The sequence below is a fragment of the Antechinus flavipes genome, chromosome 3, assembly GCF_016432865.1.
Source record: "Antechinus flavipes isolate AdamAnt ecotype Samford, QLD, Australia chromosome 3, AdamAnt_v2, whole genome shotgun sequence".
Lineage (NCBI taxonomy): Eukaryota > Metazoa > Chordata > Mammalia > Dasyuromorphia > Dasyuridae > Antechinus > Antechinus flavipes.
The window spans coordinates 367,276,271-367,288,894 of NC_067400.1; the positions used below are offsets into that span (position 1 = coordinate 367,276,271).

The window sequence follows — 12,624 nt, forward strand, 5'->3', positions numbered from 1 at the left end:
CTTTGACTTCTATTTGTGAAATAGGTCAATTGGCCTAACATTAGAAAGAATATGTGACAAAGCTAGATCTTAAAAATCAAGCCTTCCAATCCCAAATTTGGTATTTCTTCGGCTAAAACTATGTTAAATACCTGCCTCAAAATCACACACCTGCCTAATTAACAAATCAAGATTTAAAGCTACTGTACTTTATATCTTCTCATTAAAACCTAACATCCTTTGATTAAAAAGACAGTTCAAGAAGAAAGACTTTGGCTCCTCTACCATTGAAGGGACTTCTGTCCCCATTGCCTTTCCAAATCCTCCTTCTTGATTTTGAAGAGTTTGGGCAAGGTAGAAAAACCACTGATTACAATTAGTAGCTCATTAGTAACTACCAAGTAATTACTGTTTTGCCTTCCAATATTGGCACATACCTGATAAAGCACTTAACGAATTTTTCATCAGTCTTCTTAGGGAAGACATGCTTCTCTTTGCCACAACTCTTTTCCCTGTCCCTTTTCTGGCTTTAATCTTTAAATTCCTTCCAAAATGTAAAAGTAAAATTGTGAAAGCCTTGAATGCACAATTTCTTTTTTCTTTGCTTTTCTTCTTCTTTTTTGTAAAGTACAAGAAGATATTGGTAATTCATTCTCTCTTTTCTCCAGTCTGTAAGACCACTATTCTGAAAACTAGCTGTCTACCACCCTTAATTATCTTAGTATGTAAAAATAAAAATTGAGGGGATATTTATACATGCTTTGGGAGAATTTTAGCAACTGATCAAATCAATTTTCAAGAGAAATTAACAGATAATTTTGTACTAAACTGACAGATTTTGTGTGATTGTATTAACTCAACTTTTTCAAAATGGAAATACACACACATGCACATGTGTGTCTACAAAAAAGTATATATGCTTTTACATATATGTCTGTGTATGTGTGTATGTGTACATGATCTCAGACTGAAAATCTCTAACTTCTGTTTCCCTCAGTCAAGAGAATGATTAGAAAATGTTACCATTATGAAACTATGAATAGATTCACTCATAAAACATGAGAACCCCAGGTTGAGCTCCATTTGGTATTGGACATCTTGGAATACATGGGCCAAATATTGCCAAATAAACTCTTTTCTCTAAACTGTTAATGTAGAAGTTAACATGTTGTCATCCTCTACCCAAAAACTACATAAAGGGTGGTTAAAAAAAGGAAATCTTAAGACATTGCCTTAGAGTCTGGTGTGCAAATAATTTTGGTGACATATACTGATTTTATTGGTAGGGAGAATCAAGTTTCTCAAGAAATTTGAAGTAAATGATTACAATTTTAAAATATTCAAAGGCTGTCTCCTGTAAGAGGAATTAAACATCCTCTACTTACATTGTCTACTTGGTTCCAGAAGTCAGTACTAATACCAATAGGTACATATTTCAGAGGCAGATGCAGCTCAATGTAAAGAACATAAAATAAAATACCCAGGGAGGCACATAGGTTTAATAGGCTGACTAAGGGTTTCCTTCACTAGAGATCTTTTTAAAAAATGAGTAGATGCATTCTAAGGTCCCTTCCAAATAACTTTCTTTGGAAAGTTTTTTTTTTTTTTTTTTTGTATCACTATCAAGTGGAAGTAATGGCACTTCTGCTACCTACTCTCATAATATTTCTAATGAGAAAAAACAAATGTCACAAATGTGACACTATAGTATTTAGTCTATGTTTTAGAAATTAAAAAAAATAATTGTCAATGTAGTCTGTCAATTAATTAGCATTTATAATAAGGTGCCTTCTTTATCCTATGCACTGTGATAAGTGCTGAAGTCAAAAAAAGAAAGTTAAAAACAAGCAATGAGTTCTCAAAGTGTTCACCTTCTCAGAAAAGGAGCTGGATGGGAATTGGGGAGGAAAGTGTAAGGCTGAATCAACAACTTCAACACGCCTGGGCCAGGAATGTTTATTCATAATTTATTGCCCCTAAGGCATGCTTTGATATCTCAGGGCTTCTATCAAACAGATTTAGAAAGACCTAGAAACAAGAAACTGGAGGTAAGACTTAGGGGTAGTTTTGGTCTGGAAAGGAACCATATTGAGAAAAAGTAATGGTATATTAGAATTCACTGAAAGTAATATTTGTAGCCTAGTTCATATGTACTTTAAAGAATAAATAAATCAAAGTATAGGAGCTCAGGAGGAAATTACTAGAGATTATAGAGAAATATGTGGAAGCAAAACAGACTATTATCCCTTTTAAAGTGAAAGGCAAGTGATATGAGGAAAAGATTTTTGGAAAAAGGAAAGAGAAAGGAGGATAACTTGGTCTTGTAATTTCACTGTGATTTCAACTCTCAGATGAGAAAACTCCTTGTAAGGATGAAAGTTGAAATTTTCCTTGTTCATTGTAATTTTAGAATGTGACCTAGACCACTGATGGGGAAGAGGGAAGAAAATAAACACTCAAAGAGCACCTGTTATGCATCAATCACTATGGCAAAAGCTTTATAAATATTAACTTGATCCTTACAACTTTGAGAGGTAGTTTATGGTATTATCCTCATCTGGCAGTTGGGAACATTGAAAAAAGCAGAAATTGAGTGACTTTCTTAGGATTATACAACCAATGTATGTATGTATATAGGAATAAGGTGATATCTGCACTAGTTCTAGTGTCTCACACCTGGAAAAATGGTTAAGTTTTTAAAGTAAATGAGGTAATAATAACCTTTGTAAATGGAAGATATATTAAAAAGTTTCCTATAAATTTATCTAACATTCATGTTAGTTGGATTAGAACCAGATGATCCCAAATAAATTTGAGAAAAATGGTCAACTAAGCAAGATAGGAAAAAAAAAAACTTTAAAAAATTTTCTCTTAGTTTTTATATAGCCTTAAGATTTGCATTTTATTGCTAGTTTTTCAATGGTTATTTTAATTCTTCTCTCACATACTCAGCAATTGGACCAAAGTGGTATTTTCTCTATCCCTCATTTCTATACCAACTTTCATCTCTATACATTTGCATAAACTGCCCCCGGTGCCAGAAATGTAATCCCTCTGTATCATTCTCTCTTAATCACATAATCTAGTTATCCACATAGGGAAAAACAACACTATCAATACCATATTTCCCAGACTGTGCTGTGGATTCACAGATAATCATTGGGTGGGTCTATAGGTCCACACCCAACCATAACCTAAAGGTATGATCAAAGAATAGTCAACATGGTCTATTAGAATCTGTGCAAAAGCTATTTATACATATCTATATACCTACACCTGTACATATATACATATGTGTAAATATGTTTATATACATACATATTTACCAGAATGCCAAGTACATCTCACCATGGATAATATGCAGAAACAAAGGAAAAAGTGTGGCACAGAATAAGGTATAAATGGATTGTGTTTTTCACCAAAATCATCAGTATAAGTATTAGTGAGATTTCAGATGCAGAAATATCCACATACTAAAGTGCTTCCTATTAAATCAATAAATATATATCTGGATTATTGCTGCAATCTCCTAAAAGGCTTCTCTGCCTTAAGACTCCCTATTCCTTTTCATCCAATGCACTACTGCTGAAGTGATTTTGTGTAAGTGTAATCATGACCATGTCACGTATTTGTTTCTCAATAAATTCTAGTGGCTTCCTATTGTTAGGATAAAATATAAACTCTTGGTTTAACTTTTAAAACCTTCCTCAGTTTGGCCTCAGTTATTTTTTTCTTTTTTAGTCTCATTGGACATTCTCCAAACCTGTATCCTTTCCAAGTCCTAAAGTTAGACCAAAATGACATTTTCTCTGTTTCTCATTTGTGTTCCATCTTCCCTCTCAGTGTCTTTGAATTGACTATCCCCCATGCCTGAAATGTACTCCCTCAACATCTTTTCTTTTCTTTCAAGATATGATTCAAGCAACACATTCTACTTGAAGGATTTCCTAAAGTCTCCAAAAGGAGTGTCTTCATTCCCAAACTGCTTTACATTTAATTACCTTGTCCTTATTTGTATTTGTTTTCTTTATATCTATTTTTTATAAACTTCTACATGTATGTGTAGATCACATGTGTGATCTCTTCTACATTAAAATGTAGGTTTCTTAAGAATATATATATCATATCTGCAGCACCTGGTATACAGCAGGCACTTAATAAACTCTTCTTTATGCACTGATTAAACTCTTGGAAATAGCTCCCAAGTAAGTATGTGGGTATTGTTTTTAAGGGTCAGGGCAAGAGAGAAGAATAAGGCTTATATTCTCTTGAGAGACAGAGCTGCTCTCTGAAACCAGATTAATAAAAGTGGTGACTAGAAATCAAAAGGGGTCACCAAAGTGTCAAGTCTTAGATATTGATGATGAATAAAAAGAAAATGGATTATGATGTAAATATTTGGATTTTGGGGATACAAAGGAAGATTTAGCTGAAATGACAACCTACTTGATATCCCTTTGGGCTTTTTAACACAGAAGCTGCTTGTTTTTATAAAGTTGTATTATCTCAGAGTAATTTAGTACCATCTTAGCTGTTGCCAAACTTAGATGAAGGAGACAACAGTATGTAGAGCATTAGATTTAGAGTTAGAAAGACTTAGGTTCAGTGCAACACATACTAGCTAAGTAACCCTTGTGAGGGCATGTAACTTTTCAGTGTCTGAGGAAATGTTCAAAGTTATGAGTTGCAGAACAGATGACACTCTTCATTCTGGTGGAAGTGTCCTCAATAGCTCACTACACTGATGAAACTTCATATTTGATCAATTGCTTCCTCCTCAGCCCCTCAACTCCAAATGAATACCCCTGCCTCAAAACAACAAAAAAACCATAATTAAATAGCAATATGTGCTCAGAGCAATAGTGACATTAGCAATGATTCAGTTTCATTTTTATTTGAAAGGATGCAAAGGAATTAATTACTAATTAGCTACTGAAATATTGCCTTTCAAATATCTTTACATGTTCACCTATGGAAAAATCATATACTGCGTATCATACAAATTTAAAAGAATGTATAATGTTCCACTACTTTTAACTTTTATCATTATGTTTTTAACAGCCTTTGTCTTACTTCAGATGCTGAATCGAGACAAATTCATGAGAGAATAAGGAAAAAATAGTGATGGACATAATGTAACTTTTAATTAAATCATATAAGAATGTTGTAGAACATTCTGTTATTGATTTTTTTTAGCAATATAAGAACTGAATTCTAAGTAGCATTTCAATTAGTCAACATTACTTTTAGTATAATTAAAATCTTAATGTGATCTTTTAAAAATAATCCTCACTCTTAAATTGCATACTAATGAGTATCTTTATCTCCAAAATTGGAATGCTGTTGCTTATGTAACCACATTATATTATCAAGTACATTGCTGCTGCTTGGTATATTCAAAAATTATTTTGTATCCTCCCATAATACATATGTACTTGGAAAAGATAAAAAAAGATAAAAGTGCGTATATGTGGAAGGCATATAAATGTATATAAGAAATGTGTACACCCATATATTTATATGTGCATATATAAACATGTGTACATATATGCATATGTACTACACATACATAGATACAAGTATACAGGGAGGGGAGGAAGAGAGAGACACACGCAGAAAGTGAGACAAAGAGATGGGGGAAAGAGGAAGAGGAGGGAGAGGGAGAAGAGAGAGATGGAGAGATGGAGGGGGGAGAGAGGAAGGGAAGGAGAGAAGGAAGAAAGGGAAAAGAGAGAGGAAGAGGGAGAGAGGGAGGGAAAGAGATAGAGAAGGAAGAAAAGAGGAAGGGAGGGAAGAAGGAAGAAAATGAGAGTTAGTCTGGCTTTAGATAACATTGATAAAAATTTCCCCAGTATTCTTTTGCCTGGGGTTCTAATATGTGCTGTTCCTTGGCTACCTTAGGCATGAATCTTCAACTTTTTATAAGGGCCAGTTCTCCCATAGAAATTGTTGACTATTTCAAAATGGTTCTTTTCCCTCTCTGAACTTTTCTTCCTCCATAAAAGTTATATATATTATACCTTAAGACTTACAAATCTTCTATAGCCATACCAAAACTTACAATGTAATTCCCCCACACTGTAGAAATTTAGTAACTAATGCCTCTTAAGTTGTTAGGAGATTAACACAGTACCCTTTTGTGATATAGCTGTATTCTAAAAGCAGATACCTAGATATAGCAATTTAAATAAACACAGCTCTACTTCAATATTTTCAGGCTTTTGTAATAGAAGAATAAAATAAATATTTTTTAAATAGGAATAGGCCTCTCCCTAAATAGCATTATACAGATGATCACATATTCTGCCTATTCATGATATTATCCATGAATATGTAAATACATCAAACATGTAAACCCTAAGAACATTCATGGTATGATTGTGTATGACCTAATTCCTTAGATATCTAATTGCTATACAACTTAACTTATATACAATGAGTTCTTTGTAAGTGAGCAGAGGATATTATAATTGGATGTGATTTTAAGAGATTATCTCCTCCAACCCTAGATTAGGACTAGATATAAGAGTTTGTTTATCATTTAGGATTCAGTAGTATACATATGCCATAATCATTCATCTCAATATTTATATCTTAAATCTCTTCATTAATCCAATTCTTTTCTATCATTTTTTTCGAGATCATGATTACTCTCCTTCATACTATGGGTGGATGTGCATCACGCATCTAACTTGAGCCTTCTATATTTTATTAAAAGTTCTAATCAGTTTCTTTAGAATCTACTGTCATCTTTTTGCTGAAGATCCTTAGATCTACTGTCTGACCATTCTTTTCTTATGTCTAATCCCATACATCAGTAAATCATTTGATAAATATCTCATTTACTAAGAATTGCAAAATTCATCCTGCCCAAGACATGTCACTATCATTCCTGAAAACCACTAACTCCCTAAATTGTCTATTTCTGTTTTCTTATTACCTCAGTTTCTAACCCTAATCATTAAAAAAATTCCATCTTTGTCACTTCATGTCTGATCTGTTTCCAGCTCCACATCTCTTAAACCCATTCCCTTCTTTCTACTCATAACTCTCTCCACATTTTAAGCTCTCATTACATCTCAGTGGGACTACTAAAATGCTTTCCTAATTGAACTTCCTATCTCTTAATCCTCTTCAGTTTATCCTGTACAGAGATACCAAAATGATATTACTAAGTGATAAGTCCGATCGTGTCACCACCCCTTCAAAAAGTTTTAATGGACCCCTATTACCTCCAGAAAAAGACACTCTTCTGTGAAGCCTTCACTATGTGATTTCAACCTATGATGAATGTTCCCATGCTCTTAGTGCAATTTTTGGTTTAGAAATGTACTAAAACTTTGAGACATCTTGAATTTCAGATTGAGTTGTTATCCTTTCCCCTTCTCCATGCACAATGCTCTCCAGAAAAACCAATCTATTTTGTTAGTTTTTATGTTTCATTTCACTTCACTCCTGTCTGATTTTGTACAGACTATCCCCAATGTAAGGAATATTCTCTCCTTTCACTTCTAACTCTTTGAATCCTTAGGTTCATTTCAAGCTCAGGTCAAGTAATATTTCCTATATTTCTTGAACCACTGTCCCTCCCTAATTATTAATAAACTTTCCTCAAATTACTTACTAATGACTTTGTAAGTATTGTATACATCTTTATCTGTGTATATGTTGCTTCCTTAAAAGGAAATGAGGAAGGAAAAGCTAGAAATATGACTTGTCAAGCTCCTACACCTGCTAAAAAGTTAAAAATGAACTCGAGCTCACCAGACTGAATAACATTCTTCTCTCCTTTCTTTTAAGCAGCTTCCAGTTCCATTTGAATTTTTAAAAAATATACATTGTGCTTTCCACACACATTTCTCCTCTTTTTTTTTCATATTTTCCAAATTTCCAGTTTAAGTAATTTTTCCTTCCCTATATACTATGATTCTGATTCTAATATGCTTTTTATTTTCTATCTTGCTTCTTTGCACTTTGTTCTGACTCACACATTCTTTACATCTCTTTTGGTTTTAGATGTTTAGTATCTGTTCATAATTATTAAGGAGAAAAAATGTATTATAGTAACTTTAAAACTATTTTTTAAATTTCCTATTATTTTATATTAAAATTCTGTTTCATAGGTCATTACAATATAGATAAATTTTTCATTTATTGTAGGTTTACTTTTATATCATTGTGCAACCTATTTGAACAATACAAATTAATACAAATGATGGTAGCCTCTTTAAAGATATATTTTCTTCAGTTTCAATTCACCAACTGAATTGAAAATTTCAGTGACTATTAGAAATAACAGAGAGTCTCATATAAAGGAAAAAAAAGTAATGAACTATAGTTCAGCTATCTTATACTCATAAATTATCTCTTAGTTTGTCAGATTAATCTGTTGTATTAATTCTAACTTTATCTATATAAAATTACAATTAAAGTGGATAATGAAACAGTAAGTTGAAATATATTTTAAAAAGAGGGAAATAATATTAAATAAAATTGTGTATCTTTAAAATTAATTTTATGCATCTTTGAGATAAAAATAGTAAATTCTTGGATGATTGGACTAACCTTTGTGTCTATGTGAGCCGTCCATGTTGCTAAATTCGATATGATTCTCATCAGCCCAGTAGAGCCTACTATTGACATAATCTATTGTAAGTGCCATAGGTCTAGAAATCTTTGTTTCTATGACAACACTCTGGTTGGTTCCATCCATCCCAACTCGGCCAATGTGAGGATATTCGCAGCAGTCAATCCAGTACAAATACCTAGAAAAGAAAATCAATGACTATTTTGTTTACAGAAACTCAAGCTTCAACACCCAAGCAAATTTTATTTATTTACTTAGCAGTTTTCAAATTAATTTTTAAACATCTCAGTATGAAAGAGCTACTGGAAACCATTCTTTGATGACAATTAGATCAAATGAGATAATATTTATAAAAAGTGTTCAGCCCAATGCTTAGAACATCGTAGGAGCCCTGTCCCCTCTTCTGTATCTTTTGAGTTTTTACTGTAATGTTGATGTGCCACATTTATTCTTATTTTTCAACATTAAAAACTTAAATAGGTAAATGATTGCATAACAATTTATTTTCCGTATGCTGCCTTTTTGGAAAGTACAAAATTGCAGAAGATAAAAACTACAAAGACAGGACATATATAATTGGCACACACATATTACACTTTGTACCAACTAACTATTTGGTGCAACAAACAACCATTTAATTTTGGAGATGATTTCCTCAAGAGAGATGAATTAACCTACTCAAAATTACACAATTAGTAAGAACATATGCGATTCAAATCCAGGTCTTCTAAGTCCAAAAATAATAATTATTATTATTATTACTCTTCTTAGAGAGTAACATTTCTCCCCTTTAGATTACCCTGTTGAAAGCTTATCATTCTATTCTGTAGAATGTCATGTATTTATTGACAAGGATATTTTTTCCTTTTGTTTTGCCATCACTTAGCAAAGTTCCTTCCAGAAATTAGGCACTTAAAAATGTTAAAATTAAAATTATTTAATCCAAATACAAAGTAAATAGCAAAATTTAAAAAAAAAAGAGTGGAAGCAAATATTTTCTCATAATTCCCACAAAGAAAATGGGAGAAAAGATTTGTGCTTTGTATTTTCCAAACGTCTTTTTTGTTTTTAGTCACTTAACTAAGCAATCAAAAAAAGTCTCATGCTAACCAACTGTATTCAGCAACTACAAATTAGCCTTCTTCTTCTTTTAAAAAGTAAACATTTTAGCTAATACTTTTTGCAGTTACAAATTCAGAAGAGTTCAACAGTGGAAGTATGGGGAAACCATTCTACATGGTTAAAATCCATCTATAATATCCTTAATATCCATATTAAAATATTCATAATAAAAATAAAGAGATTTATTTTTAAAGGTTCTGTTAACAAAAGGGTCCAAATTAAAAATATTATAAAATTAGGGATTTAAAAAGTCCATTTTTGGTGTTTTAAAAATGAATGCACACTTTTAACTAGAAAAAATAAATTTAAAAATATTTAGTTCTAATTTAAGTCTGATCTTGAAAGAGAGGAAAAATACATTGAGGCCATAAGGAAAACTTGCTTAAGGAAAGAGATCATAACAGAATCACTTCTGCTGCAAGCATCATTTTTATTTCTGCTTTGAAAGTGGAGTAAAAAACGGTAGAGAAGAGTGGAATTGAGTCAGGCCAGTTTGAGACTTCCCCAAGAAAAAAGCTATAGCAGAGGCTACCTATCAATGAGAAAGACTCAAAGTAATTTTGCAAGAGCTACTTTCCTCAAAAGAATATTAAACAAAAGTTTTTAGGCACATGAAGAGCTATAAGAAATGATAGAAGAAAGAATAAAGAAGTATTTTACTCCCTGAGGAAAAGGAAAAAAAAAAAAAAGGTAGGTGCTTTTTTTGCACTGATGTAGATGTAAGAATTCCAGCCTTTTTTTTTTTTTTTTTAAAGACCTCTATGACCAAAGTTACCAAAAACTTGAAGAACAAAATTTCCATTTCTGATTTTATTTATCCTTGAGTGCAGGAGATCTCCAATCTCTATTCTTCAGACAACTGTCTCTGATCCAAGCTAGTACTATCACAAATTTCCACAGATGTCAATAATTTCTTCCTCATGGGACTGTGATTTCACTGGGATTGGTGTACAGATTATAATCTCTTTATGAGTTAATATTTTACTGATGGTTTTGAGTTATTATCCTGTTTCTAATTTGTCTCAAAATTTGATCTAGAGTAGTATTCAGACAACAAATATAATTCTATTCATTCTGAACTCAAAACTCTTGAGTTTCAGTTATCTCAACTATAAAAACATACAAAGAGTTGTTCATCTTTTCCTAAAGCTCTGACTCAATATTTCTAAAAATTCTTTTAAAATTAATAGAATCTAACAGAGTGTACACATCATTGGAATACCTTTAGGGTAATAAGAGGCAGTGCTGAGATTTGAATCCAGGTTTTTAATCCAAATTAAGTACACTTTCCACTGTTTCATACTGTCTGTATTAAACATATCACTTCCTTATTTAAAATTCCTAAATGGACCCATAAGTCTCTGGGACAAACAGTATTTCAGGTTGGCATTTCTGATTACCTATAATCTGATTCCATGTCACCTTTCTAGCTTTAGGCAACCTTACTCCCTTTCAAACATTCTATATTCTATTTAACTTGGACCTTAATTATTCTCAATCTTTCTCTCCTTTCCCATCATGTATTTGAATAGCCATCCTCCTATGCCTAAAATATTCATTTTCCTTTTGGGATCTTCTTTCTTCAAATCCAGATATTACTTTTTCCATGAAATTTTCCCTCATACAATAGTGTTACTTCTTCCTCAAATTTTCTCAGTCAACAAACATTTGTCAAACAAACATATACTAGGTACTGAAGATAAGAGGAAGTGATGAAAATAGTCAAGAAAATACTGACAATATGTCCACATCTTGCTTTTCTCTTAACACATATTACCAGTCATTGTGCTCATATTATAATTAATTTTGTATATGTGATCTCCTTATGAAATTATAAGTTCTTTGAGGTCCAAACTTATAGTATTTCTTGCTTTGATTTTTTTTTTATCTACAGAGCACAGCACAATGTCTTATATGTAGTAGAGAAAAAGTTTGTGAAATTGAAATGAATTGAATTGGGTAGTTACATGGCATTTGCTTAGTTGAGAGAATGCTTTCTCTACTAACAGTAATTGATCTAGCTCAGATGCAAAACTACATTCTTTCCTTGAAATGCTCTGAATCTTAAATTGTTAGGAATTTCAAGGATATAGATGACATCTGTAGTGAGCTTTTTCTTCTCAAAACGCAGCCAGGTGATAAAAGTTCAGATCTTTTATTATTTCCAGTATAGCCCGGTTAGCTTAGAGGCCTATCTCTCTGCTTGGTTCCAAAAGCTCTCTCTGAATGTTGCCAAATCCAAAGGTCTGGTCCTTCAGCCTCTGCCTCTGCTTTCTTCTGCCTCCAACAGAGATCCGTCAAAAGTGTTCTCTGCAGCAGAGTCGTTTCTCTCGAGTCTAGCGCGATCAGCCAGCCAAGAGGAAAAAATGTATTCTGGAATGGCTGTCTCGCCTTATATGTGAACCTTCTGAGAGAATGGGATTATGGGTTTTCTCCCATAGTGCTCTCTGGCCCAAAGAGCTTTAAGGTGTGGACTCCCTTGAGTAAAGGTGGGAACACAAGCCTTGTCTTGATTAGTTCTACTTAGTACCTTGTTTCAGGTTCTGGCCAAAACAACTTCTTGTAAGATTAGATCAACTCTAATTACTTAGCAGTTAGTAAGGATTCCAACATCTCCCCCTTTCTTTTGTTTTAAAACATAGGGGGTTTCTGAGGGGGTACACATAAATCCATCAATATGGGCCAGAACTTTGTAACAGATATACATGGTATACATAAATCCATCAATATGGGAGGCATTATACATAATTTACATGAGCACATAGCAATATAACACAGGCTAGTAGTAATGTAACAAATAACAAGAATCAATCTGAAAATTTACACATGTCCATAAGTCCTAGAAACAGTCCAATAGGATTCCATTGTCCATTAGTTCATGTGCCAGGAATCTAATAATTCTTGTGAGCACAATCAGCAACAGAACCACCCGATAT

The 12,624-nt window shown here is 32.7% G+C and overlaps 1 protein-coding gene across 1 annotated transcript in view; it reads right to left on the reverse strand.

Annotated features, from left to right (window-relative positions):
* The window catches only part of LRP1B (LDL receptor related protein 1B), a 2,056,943-nt gene that overhangs the window by 323,781 nt on the left and 1,720,538 nt on the right, over window positions 1-12,624 (reverse strand). Inside the window, exon 60 of the mRNA XM_051990638.1 lies at window positions 8,545-8,744. Within this exon, the coding sequence (XP_051846598.1) occupies window positions 8,545-8,744 (200 nt within the window). The remainder of the gene's footprint in view (window positions 1-8,544; window positions 8,745-12,624) is intronic.